Raw genomic sequence first — 13093 nt, 5'->3', positions numbered from 1 at the left:
CACTTCCTTATACTATAATTTAGGGAGTTATTCATGTATCAGGAATCTGAAAATTCCTGTTGCCAAAGTATTTTTCAAGCATCTTCAACGGTCTCATGAAAATTCGCATATCTTCACAGTACTCATTCCAATATACAAAAAAACATTAATAAATCTTCCTCAATATAAGAACAATGTCAAATGAAATTACACCACTGCTCCCAGGATACTCCAAAAACTGTCTTCTATAAACCAGTAAATTAGAGATCCTGATTTTAGAACAGTATTCCATCCTGTAGACACCAACCTCTCCATGAATCCCGAAAGAAATTTATGCCCATAAACTCTAATTATAGTCAAATAAGCAAAGTTAATGAAATTCTACAAACAATACAAAATCCTATTTTAAGCGAAGCTCCAAATAGTAAAATATTGCAGATCTGTGAATCACCTTTTTTCTCCTCTCATACTGCTCTGGACAAGTATTTTAAGTAAGTGGTCAAGGATCAAAAGAAATACAGAAGAAAAAGAGAATGAGGTACTTAGAGGTTTCTGCACGTGTACGATGTGGCTGGTGGCTGCCACCTGTGGCTCGTTTCCACACCCAGATTCTTCTGAGAGTGTACTTTGTTTCCACAAATCTAGTGCTTGTACAGCAAGTATTTCTATAACGGATATTTAAATGTGTTTTTAGAATAAGGCAATATAATAAATCAGAAATATTTGCCATGGTCATTAATTAAATAGTTAAATTTGTTCTTTCTTGAAAATAGCATATTTTGAAGTTGTTTACCTTCCTAAGACAAGCCTATCTCTCCCTATGAATCTGTGTTCGCATAGTGGGAGGGAAGAGAATATTTTGAGGGCTGAAGGGGAAGGTGGATTATAAGAATTCCAGGAGGCAGGGAACGTGGTTAGTTTGAGAAAGTCCTTACTTTCTGTCTCAGCCTCTCCCCTCCATCCTGAAAGGCGCCCCAGTCAGGCAGACTCTTCTGGACTGAGAGCCACAGTCCAGGGAGCCAAGTTCCTGGCTGGAAGCACCTAGACCCTCCCAGACTCTGGGTTTACACAGAGGCCCTCAGAGCTGCTATGGAGGACACTACAGAGGCCCAGGGCTCAGGCTCTGGGCTCCCTGCCCTGACTTCAATCCCAAATCTCCATCTAATATATTTTTTTAGGAAGGGGCTCCTTACAACTTCAACTAGGGAGAAAAAAGGATCTTCTGCTAAAGTATGTGAGAACATTGCATTAGACAGTCTAAATCTAAACTGGGATTAAACAATTCCACTGGAATGCCCCATACTTCAACTGGTTAGTTTTGGTTTCTCACTGACTTGCTCTTACTAATTGGTGCCTTGGCAAGCCACTCACAGACTGCAATGAAGACAGTCTAGGAATCAGTCACATTAACTACACGGCTCTGCAGTTAACTAATCATTATAATTGGTTCACACTTCCCTGTATCCACATGCTCTGTCATCTTCTCCCACATTAACTCTGGGCTTCAGCACATGACTTTTGGTTGCAAAACTGAGCGAGCAGAGATTTGAAATGTACCTGAAAATCTGAGCATGTCCTCCTCTGCTCCTGGAACCCTAAGCCATTAGGTGAACAGCCTGAGCTAGCCTGCTGGGTGATGAAAGATGTATAGCCCTGTCACCCCTACTGTGCAGCCGACAGCCAGCTAACCCCTAGCAGTGGAGCTGCCGCTCGCTGAGCATGTCACAGCCCAGCTGACTGCGAACGCAGCTGTGAGGCCAGCACAACTGCCAACCCATAAAATCATGATCTGAATAAATGGTGTTATTTGAAGCCGCTATATTTTGGGGTGGTCTGTCACACAGCAAAGCTAACTGACACCATCTACACTAAGACCACTGTCGAGGCTGTAGTCGACCACAGCAAGTAACGTGCTCTCTGTAAGTCTCTGGAGGAAAAATTCCTCGCAGGTCCCAGGACCAGGACAAGCCAAGCAAGTAGCTTGTTTACACCTTTTGCACTCTGTGGTTCTCCCGTGTTACTCTGTGATGATCAGAGTTGAATCTGCGGTGGCCCCCTTCCCGCCTCCCCAGCAGCACCGAGGCTCTTCACCGTGCATCCTGGCATTTTATCCATGCCCAGAGCTCCACCCCTGTTCATTCCGCCCCAGTGTCCTTATGTATTTTATCCATTGTATTATGTGTACTTCTATGACCGGCCTCAAAATCTTTACACAATAAGCTGGAGTACAGGGAATTAATCCAAGGACTGCGTCACAGCCTTAAAAACAGTAATGAAGACGGGCTGCTGAGTGTCATCCCCAACAGAGACCAGCATTGAGGCTTCCCGCCTTGATCTGACTCCAGGTCTCACAACAATTTTCACCCAGAAACACAAAAAAGCCAAAATGACTCCATGTGAAGCATTCAGAACTTCTCCACCTTCCCGAGGGGGGGCAGCAGAATAGATAATAAACAGTGGGGCGCCTTGAGTGGGACTTGCCTGGCTTTGATTTCCGGCTTTACTGCTTCTTAGCTGTGTGACCCCCGAGTGAGCCAGTCCCTGTGGACTCTGTCCTTGAGTTTCTTGGTCTGTGATGTGGGGAGAGTGGCATGGACCTCACAGGCTCCCCTGCGGGTGAAGGCAGAGAAGGTGCACTCGGCCCCCGCCACTATCACCACTGTTCCCCATCCTCCTCATTCCTTCTTCCCAGCCTGCCCGTCATCCTCACTGAGGGGACACAGTGCTAGGAGACGCGATCGAACACCACCGTTAAAAGATACTGTTCGTATAGCTGGTTCAGCTGACTATGAAATTCCATGCGTCGACTGCCTGGTGTTCAATACACACCCCTCCCGAGACTCAGACGCCCGGTGCCACCCAGCCAGACAGGAAATACCTTTGCCTCGCTGCTTCTTCTCCTTCTGTTCACTTAATTTGTCCAGAGGTAGGTTTGTCATCTCAACTCCGTACACGGTCCTGGCAAGCACCACCGTCAAGGAGTCCATGATGCTGGCCCACTCGTGGATGAGCTCCTCCCAGTCCGTGAGGGAGGACAGCACTCCGAGGAAGTCGTCCCAGAGCTCCCGAGAGATGTACACGCAGAGGTTTGCACGGATCCAGGCCACTAGGAGCGTCTGAAAACGACCAGTCAACAGGAGAATTCAATCATCTTCATTTGGAAGAAGCGTACTTTCGACAAAACGTTGAAAATCACTATTAATAAAATGAATTTTAACATAAAAAGTGCTTGGGGATATTGTGTTTAATTTCTCAAAATGCATCTGATCAACTGCAATCAAGATGTGAGCTACTGTGAAATTAGTTATCATTCTGAACAGACACTGATCAAAATGATCCTAGTGTCTGTGGCTGGTCCTGGCGGGACCTGGGGAGCCTATTTGCTCCCTCACTCCCTGCAGGGTCCGCTCCGAGCCTTGTCTTCTGCAGGTAAACCTCCACCTCCACCGGCTCCTGCCTGACTGGCAGCAGATGAGCTCAAAGCAGACTTCAGAGCACAGACCCCAGGAAACAATGCCCTGGACCTCTGCCCACCAGGCCTGCATCCACCCGGCTCCTCCCCCACTGCAGGCCATGCAGGGAGGGGGCCCTGCTCTCCTGCGTGCCCCCCGACCCTGACCCCTGCTCCCGGCCTCCTCCTCAGACTCTGCATTTCTGTTAACCCCACCTCACCTTGACCCCCTGCCCATCCTGCTTCCCCAGTTCCTACCCATCAGCATGTAAACATGATCCAATTCTTCCTTATCTCAAAAAAACCCCACAGAAGTTCCCTTGAGCCCCGATGTCCCCTTCGAGCTACAGCCCCTTCTTTCCCTTTCAAAGCCAAATTTCTTGAAAGAATGGCCCACACTCGCTCCACCTTCCACACTCACTCCATCCTCTGCCACCCCACCTTTTGCCGATGCTTTGGTCCCCATTCTCATGGCTCCAGTGACCATCTGCTCACCGTCCACGTTCAACCCAGACCTCTCGAGATGCTGGTTTCCTGACCCTTCTCTCTGCTCACCGGTAGCCCATGTGCCCTGTCCCGCAGGCACCTGCCACGCAGCGTAGTTGTGAAAAGAACTCAGTTCCCTCCACTGAGAGCCCTCCAGGCCCCCCACCTGGCCTCTCCTGCTCCCGGCCTCTGCACATACCCTTCCCTCCCTCTCTTTCCTCATTTTACTTCTTTAACTTCCGCCCACTCTTCAGGTCACAACTTGGACGTCACTTCCTCCTGGGTGTCCCTGATGTCACCCACCCCCAGCCTCCAGGAAGCAGCCTGCATTTCCCCCATCGGAGTTCGTTTCCCTAAGAGTCCCTCAGTCTCCCTGGTCTCACGGTCCACAGTAGTACAGCTGCTCGCAGGGGCAACCCTACAACAAGACAATTATGCGTGTATTCTGGGTATTTCCTTACCTCCAAGGTGCCCAGCTCCTCACCTCCGCCAAAATATTCTGCATCCTTTAAAATTCCACTCAAAATGTATCTCCCGGGACTTCCCTGGTGGTCCAGTGGTAAAGAATCCACCTTCCAATGCAGGGGACGAGGGTTCAATCCTGGTTGGGGAACTAAGATCCCACATGCCACAGGGCAACTAAGCCCACGCGCCACAACTACTGAGCTCGTGCGCCTCAACTACTGAGCCCGCGTGCCACAAACTACAGAGCCCACGCACCCTGGAGCCTGCACGCCACAACTAGAGAAGAGAAAACCCGCACGCCACAACTAGAAAGAAGACTGCACACCACAACGAAAGATCCTGCATGCCTCAACAAAGATACCGCGTGCCTCAACTAAGACCCGACACAGCCTAAAGCTAAAATAAATAAAAAATAAATCTTTAAAAAAAAGAAAAAAACAACAAAAACCCAAAATGTATCTCCCTTGAAAGAAGTACCAAGTCCATCTCAGATGAGCCCCAGATGCTTTCCTAATCTTAGTAGAGGGAATCTTTATAGCCAAAGTCTGGGTAACCTCCCTGATCTGTTGTCAGAGCTAAAATGTACTAGGTAAGGGGCCAACTCGCCAATATCTCTGCCCAACCCAGATGCAAATAGGCTCCCACTGCTGTCAGGAGTTGTACTGTGCATGGGATGGGGGTGAATTTGCTTTTTAATTTAGATGAGATTAGGCGGGTTCAGGGTGGTATGGCCGTAGACTGCTTTTTAATTAAAAGAGAAATTTTTCTAATATAGACCTAGGAAAACTTTGAGAAAAAGAAAGCAGTCTGTATCTAGACAAGCCTGCTCTGACCACCTAAAAAATCATATTTAAGGTGACCCTCATGACAATGTACCTGTTCTCTGTTTCAATTCATGTTAACTACACTTTTTAAAGGGGTAAAAATGTTAAAGTTGAGCTAAAATAGTTGAGTATATTGAAAACAAGGTTCTAAACACTCATATTTAAAATCTGGTTCTAAGATGAATGAATTTTTTAAAAATTAAGGACAATGAAAAAGGAAAAATTAAAATAATGTTATCATTTATTGTTATTAGTACTTTATTACACATTTTTATTCTGACTAAAATGCCAGCTTCTGTTTATTCAGTTTTTACACTCCTGTTTTCAAAATGAGTTTGACGTCATTACCATAAAGTGCATATACACAATAAAATTAATAAATGGTAGATCGAAAATATAATCTTCCAGGGGCTTCCCTGGTGGCGCACTGGTTAAGAATCCGCCTGCCAATGCAGGGGACACGGGTTCAAGCCCTGGTCCGGGAAGACCCCACATGCCACAGAGCAATTAAGCCTGTGCACCACAACTACTGAGCCTGCGCTCTAGAGCCCATGAGCCACAACTACTGAGCCCACGCGCCACAACTACTGAAGCCCACGCACCTAGAGCCCGTGCTCCACAACAAGAGAAGCCACCACAATGAGAAGCCCGCGCACCGCAACGAAGAGTAGCCCCACTCGACACATTTAGAGAAAGCCCGCGCACAGCAATGAAGACCCAACACAGCCAAAAATAAAATAAATAAATTTAAAAATATACATATAATCTTCCAGAGTAGGAGGAGAATACAGAGACTGGCCGAGTTGCCAGGACTCAGCCTCACATGTGGTCACGGCGCTGGCTCCAGGTTTAAAAGCAGAGGAGTGGGTATAAGATGCCCACTGGGTCCTGCACTGGCCTCCCTTTATTGACTAATTATTAGACAAGGACAGAACCATGACTTCCTGCAGCTTATAGGATTCACCTCCGCAAATCTCACAAACATGTGCCTCATCACACATCACACCTCATTCTCGTTCACAGCTAAGGACAGTCAGCAGACGTAAGCCCAGGGCCCCCTCTTCACAGGTTTCCCTTTTCTAACAGGAAGAGGGAAAGAGAGGGCCTCAGACTCGGTTGTCACTAACCTGGTTTGTGACCTGGACAATTTACGTGGCTTTTCTGGAGTCCTATTTCTCTCTAAAGATAAAAAGCTGAATAAGAGCATCCCTAATTTCATCCTTCGGCACTGAAAGTCATGTTTTATCAAGTATGTCTTGGCACACAAGACGTATACAAGACACCTTCACTGGTAAATCACTCCTTTTCTTACAAAGTTTCCTAACCAACCACTTTCTATGTCTCTCTACCCACCTCACTTAGGGGATGACATAATTTTAAGGTATTGGCTCAGGCTATAAACAGAAGGACCGAAGTCCAAGTTTCCTGATATACTCCCGAGCTTCAAGCAGGAGGCACAGTTAGCACTGATGGAAGTATGTAAAGCATCATTTATGGCAATCAGTATTACTTGGTAAGTATTTAAAACTAAGTAAAACCCACCTATCATTTCAAGAAAATTTGCCAACCCAACTTATCTACTGACAGAGAAAAAACTAAACGCTAAAGGAAAAATTAGAAAAAGATAAAAGGATAATGGCAACTTAAAATTCCCCATCCCCTTTAATAGTCACATTCAAAATTTTAAAAATCAAGTGTCTGGCGATTGTAGACAGGCTGCATGACCACACAAATAATGATCAGACAGCACGTTTTAATTGTAGGATGGGACTGAGATGGGGCCGCTTGACTGCCTGGCAGATCTGCCCTGACCTTTCACATTTCCCTCCTCCTGGGGTCTCACAAAAGGACTTGGGAGGTCAACAGATGATCATAAATCCCAGGTACATCCTCTCTGATTCTTCCAACAACCCTGGAAGGTAGGAAGGGGCCCTTTCCTGATCGTGGCAGATTAGGGACAAGACTCAGAAAGATGAAGTGATTTGCTCAAGGCCACACAAGCCAGGAAGTACCAGAGCTGGGGTCAGAACCCAGAATCTGTCTAAGTCTAAAAAGCACATCTTCTCTCTGCTACTTTATGGTTAGCTCTTAATTAATGTAAGCATTCCTCTGGATGCACTGAACCACTGTCAAAATAATAACAACATGACATCAAAATCATTAATCATGGACTCAAAACTAATCTTCGAGTAGAGATCTGACAAGACATCATCATTAATGAGGAGGATTCTGCCCCCCTCCCCAAACCAAAACCAAACAAACAAAAACCACAACTCCACGATACACGCTTGCTTAGTTTAGTGACAAGTTCTCACTCTAATTCCAAGACCCACGATAGATGTGGGACTAGACAACTGGTGAGGAGCGGGGCCCAGGCACCCGCCGGCCTAAGCCCGGCCCCCGTCCATGTCACATGGCAGCTCCAGTCCCATCAAGAAGGGGAGGTCAGGAAGGTCGAACAGTGAGACGATCCAGAGTCAGGGCAAGGTGAGCGGAGGGTCTGTCTGTCCAGGTGGACCGCAGGGCAGGTGGTCAGTGCCCCCCTACAGGCAAGAGCACAGCAAAGTTGGACACACAGAAGGGTGTGCAGACCACTTCACCCATCCAGTGAAGGCAAGGTAATCAGACTAAAGGTGATTATACCATGAGGAGTTAACTGAGTTCATGCCAATTACTTCTGCAGCCTTTCATACGTTTCTCATCAGGTCAAGATCATTCAGTCATAGTAAACTGTTCAAAATTAGTATGAACAGCTGGGTTCTCTTGTGTTACAAAGGGAATATTTGGCTTTATTTAGAGTACTAATTTCTCTTTTTTGCCACTTTCACCTATAGATCCTACCTGTATTCTGGATATGCTCTTAACACATAACCTCCAAAACTACCTTCCAGTCCCCGAGGAGGGCAGCCACCGCTCTTCCTGCAGTGTCACTCCCAGCTCATGGTTCACCCTCGTTCTCCTGCTGGATTACTCAAAGTCAGGCCCATCCACTGGACCACGGCCTTTATTGGATAGAACGTCATATTCTTCCAGAGTCCTTTCACACTGTTCTCTTTCAGAAATATTTCATAACTACTATGCATTCCATAAATACTAGTGATTCTAGAAAAGAGCAATGCTGCAACAGGCTGCCACCGTCAGGACCCTTTCAACTTCTTTCCAGGCCATCAGTTCATCACCTGCCTTCTCCTCTCTGCCCCTCAGGGTGACGTCAGAGACTCCTGCGCTGGACCCTTCTCGCCATGAGATGCAGGAACCGCAGCCATCTCCTTGGCTCTCCACTCCCATTGGAGGCCAACCCGGCTCCTCACCTGGTCTAGGACTTCACCTCCGAGGTTCTCTCTGCCCCAGATGATGCTACTCTCCCTCCCTGGATCATCCCCACTGGTGAGCGAACATACTTTACCGCCACCTTCCTGAAACCCTGCTCCCCACACCCCCGCTGGCTCCAGCTCACCCCCTCCTCCCCCCTCCCTTCCACACCATTCCCTCTGCAAAGCCATGACTCTAGCTGGGACCTCCACTGCCCAGCTCTCACTTTCTCCTCCATGCACTCCAGGTGGGCCTCATTCCCCTAGAATATTCTCAGCCACCAACATCTTGGCAAAGCCAGCGGTCGACTGGCCGTCTCCTCTTACTCAACACTGCTCTCAGGGCATCCAGGACACGTGCGCCCCTAGTTACCCTCCCAGCTCACTGGCCACCATTCCTCAGCATCTCTGGCTGGCACCTCTCCTCTACCATCGGCAGATGGCCCTCTTCTCTCTGACACACTCTCCCTCCCCAGGTGATCCCACCCAGCCCTGTGGCTTTAAACACAATCGCTCAGCACATCAATGGCCCTCACACGTTTATCTCTAGTCCGAACCTCTCCCATCCTATTCCTATTCCCATGCTCTGTCCATCCTTCACCTCTTCAAATCCACCTGGCCCGACACCAAGGGCATCAGCTCTTGTCATCTTCCTAATTTCTAGCAACCTTAAGCAAATCAAAAGAGGAAGTAGATGGCAGAAAGGTGGGAAGGCCTAAAAGAAGACCAGCACTAATTGTAAAGACAAGATTACAACCTTCAAGACAAAGCTAAGAAGGAAATTTTCTAATTAAATTTCTAGAAATTTAAAGTGAGTCTAATTTTACTCTTGAAATTCTCAGTGATTAAAACTAATTTGCTGTAAAATCCAATTCATTTCTTGCATTTGCAGTGTTTTAATAAAAAAGACTTACCCTAAACAGTAACCCTGCCAAGCTCTGGGCAAACAAGTCCTTTATTTGTTTATCCTTTGGCTTCTGCATGACAGCTTCTGTTATCCTGAGTAGTATTTGCAACATCTGTTCCCTGGGCCACCCAAAATAAAAGCTCATATTATTAATCACATCTCCAAAGCACTTACATTTATAGGTACAAGAAATTCTCTTAAGGATTCAGCAAAATTGATAATCACATATCATTCAGAAGTATCTGAATGCCCATTACATAATGAATACCATACTTATCAAAATAAGCTAGCTTATGTTACCACAGTTCTAAAAATACGCTTCCTGTGCCCACATCAGTAGACAGGACAACCCAGGTTTCACCCCAGCTTGACCCCCCCCTTGTAAAAATGGAGGCGACGCGTTTTCTCCACCTGTGCCAGCACCTACGGCACGCGGGGAGAGCTGTGCCTACTGAACTTACGCAGCACTCTCAAACTTTCGCATCCTTTATTTTACTTAAACTGAGCGGCCTCCCTATCTCTCTGTGTGACAGTAAACAACATGGACTTTCTGGTCCTCGTCCTGGGGAGATCTGCCGTCAGCAGTGGCGGGTAGCCGCGCTCCACAGTACTCCCATAGGTAGGAGGGCTGGGAAAGGTCACCACTGGACGCTTAGGGCACGGAGCTTTGTGCCTGGAAGATCCCGACTCTGCAAACAGGGCACCCCTCGGAACCGCGGTCACAACGTCTCCATCACAGCACTCCTCGGACCGTGTTTTTTTTTTTTTTGGCTGTGTTGGGTCTTCGTTACTGCGCGCGGGCTTTCTCTAGTTGCGGCGAGCAGGGGCTACTCTTCGTTGCGGTGCGCGGGCTTCTCATTGCGGTGGCTTCTCTTGTTGCAGAGCACAGGTCTAGGCGCACAGGCTTCAGTAGCTGTGGCACGTGGGCTCAGTACTTGTGGTGCACGGGCTTAGCTGCTCCGCGGCATGTGGGATCTTCCTGGACCAGGGCTCGAACCCGTGTCCCCTGCATTGGCAGGCGGATTCTTAACCACTGTGCCACCAGGGAAGTCCCAGAGACGGCGTTTTATGTAAAAAGTCTTTAAAGAGTATAAAACACTAGAGACACAAAATAGCACCGCTAATTGTGATGATGATGGTAAGTTCCATAGCACAGCCAAAGGGCATTCTTCTCTCTCACAGCTGAGTTACATTCTTCATATCTTCCCCCAGATGCCATGGAAACGGAGAACACATTATCTTCTGTTAATGGAGGGAAATCACCCCGGTCCCTTTAACTACTTCTTCGAGGTCTTGAGCACAAACCGTTCGTTCATCTCTGTAACTTTCTCCTCGGCCTGGCTCTTCAGTGATAAAACCAAGAAGTGGACAAAGTAATCTGGTCCAGGTTGGATAATGAGATCTCAAGTCATGGTTCCTTTATACTTTTCTCACATTTCTGAGAACAATGTTTTCTCTTAACACGATGCTGGATCTCATTAAACTTCTCCAGGGCCTCCTGCCCTCCTCGTGGCTGACCCCGTCTGACTTCTGCCCCGGTTTCTGCGGGTGCCCGTTCCCACTGTGCTCTGCACTGTGCTCCTGACCCTGCAGGCTCAGGACTAGAGCTGTGCGGCCAGAGGATCGGGGCATGCATGCCTGGCGCAGCCGGCGACTTTGAGGAGGATGAGGGGAGAAATGGCCCAGGGCTGGGACAGCCTGTGCTCACCCCGGCCAGCGTCCCCCGGGCCCTGTCACAGGGGGAGGGGAGGGCTGCACCCAGGGTCGTCTCTGCTGCGCACCTTGTGTGATGCTCAAGACAAGGAAAAACAGCCCCTTCCACACCCACCGTGCGAACATGAGAACAAGAGAAGTAGTAACTTTCAAATAAAACCTCAGTCATGGAAACTGTTATCAAAAAGGCAGACCTGACAGAGGCAAAGACCGACACAGACACAGGGCAGGTTTAACTTCTGAACCTAAGAAAGCTTGGGGACCGCAACATTCCCACATGGAGTCTTCTGGAAGAGAATGGAGGTGGAACACTACCTCCAGTTTGGAAAAATCTTTGCTAACAGTTCTGACCTCCGCTTGTTCCTTTGTGTTTTGTGAAACATTAACTCTGGTCACTCCTCTCAAAGGGGACCTGCCTGAAGAGCGAGCCCAGGACGGCCCACGTGTGCTGCCCGAGTGGCGGAGGAGCGGCTCTTGCCGCCTCTTTGTTCTCTACTTTGCCCCCATCTCCTTGCACACCTACTAACTAACACCGGCTATCCCCTCTTTGGGGGCCACTACTCGGCACCTGCCGGGCTACAGCCTGGTCTCAGCCACCGTCATCCACCGCCACAGAGTCTGCGCTCCAGGCACTGTCTCTCTCCATGCGGCAGCCAGAGATCTTTAGGAAACATAAATCGGGTCGTGTCACACTCTCGCGCACAAGCAGAGGTAGCGGGGACCTTCCTGCAGCCCACGGGGCCCTGTGCCCCCTGGCCTGGGGTCCCCCCCACTGCACTGGCCGCTGTCTCGTCCTGCTCGGAACCCACCAGCTTATGACCTGCAGTTCCTCCTCATGGGGATGCTCTTCCCTCCGGGCTCCGCTCCGAGAGGCCTTCCCACCCTCCACACTGCCCCCCCCAACCAGCTCCACGGTTCTTAGCGCTGAACCCCACCTGACCCCACTTCTGTGTTCATCACGTCTCTCAGGCTTATGAGGACGGACGCCTCGGGAGGGCAGGGACCCTGTCTGTCAAGTTCACCCTCTATCCTCACAGTAGAAGCTCCCTAGTTATTTACCAGATGAAAGAAGGGAGGGAGGGAGGGAGGGAACTCACTGATCATCTGGTACTTCAATACACAGGAAAATCTGCTAGGGAAATAGATCACATCCCTGGTCTATGCTCTACTGACTTTATTATTTTTTTTTTTGGTGAGTATTTTCATCTATTCCTATATTTTGATTTTTTATAGTTTTACCTGGAAATCTCTGAATTATTAAAGAAACAGAGAAGCATTGTTTAATTTTATTTCCTAGAATTTTCACCCCAAAAAAGATTATCAAAAATATCAAAATATTACTGATACACTGGTATACAGAATTCATAGAGTTTTCAAAGGAAAAAAAAAAGCATCAAAAACACTTGATACAACTGGTATGAGGAGCAGATATTTCAGCTGAAAGCTTCCAGCACTTCTCATTTCTTTCAACATTACTGACATAGCTTTTAACTTTGTTTAAATTGCCTTGTTCATCCCTGTGATGTTTTAGCAACAGCTTCTCGGAAAACAGTGCTAAGTTTAAAAGTCTGGGAAAGATGACACCAGAAGGTACAGCTTCAAATGATCATTTTGACATCTGTGGTTCCTGTATTTGTGAACCTTCTGCCCGCCGGCTTCCTCTGGGCCCACGCCCCCTCATCTGAGAAAGAAAAGGGCTGGACGCAAGGCCCTGGAGGCCCCGCCGGCTCAGTCCCACCTCACCCCCACGGCTCCCTGAGCGCCGGCTCCAGCCTCCAGAGCACAGGTCTGGGAACGGGGACCTCAAGCATTTCCGGGGGGCAGGTGCCACCAGCCCAGGTCTGAGGGTGGGGAGGGTGCTGACCACTGCCAGGCAGGTAGGGAGGGTGCTGCCTGTGCAGGAGGAACCTGCAAGGACCGGACTGGAGAAGCAGAAGGGAGAGGCTGCCCCCCACCC

General features: G+C 48.4%; 1 protein-coding gene across 2 annotated transcripts in view; it reads right to left on the bottom strand.

Annotated features, from left to right (window-relative positions):
• RALGAPA2 (Ral GTPase activating protein catalytic subunit alpha 2) overlaps positions 1-13093 on the bottom strand; it is a 285468-nt gene that overhangs the window by 186912 nt on the left and 85463 nt on the right. For both annotated transcript variants that reach the window (XM_061209921.1, XM_061209922.1), the window contains exons 14-15: positions 9431-9542; positions 2858-3095 (exon numbers count right to left, since the gene is read on the bottom strand). In XM_061209921.1, the coding sequence (XP_061065904.1) occupies positions 2858-3095; positions 9431-9542 (350 nt within the window). The remainder of the gene's footprint in view (positions 1-2857; positions 3096-9430; positions 9543-13093) is intronic.

The sequence above is a fragment of the Eubalaena glacialis genome, chromosome 13 (assembly GCF_028564815.1).
Source record: "Eubalaena glacialis isolate mEubGla1 chromosome 13, mEubGla1.1.hap2.+ XY, whole genome shotgun sequence".
Classification (NCBI taxonomy): Eukaryota; Metazoa; Chordata; class Mammalia; order Artiodactyla; family Balaenidae; genus Eubalaena; species Eubalaena glacialis.
The sequence above is the reverse complement of the archived record's forward strand: the minus strand, read 5'-3'. Positions and strand labels throughout refer to the sequence as shown.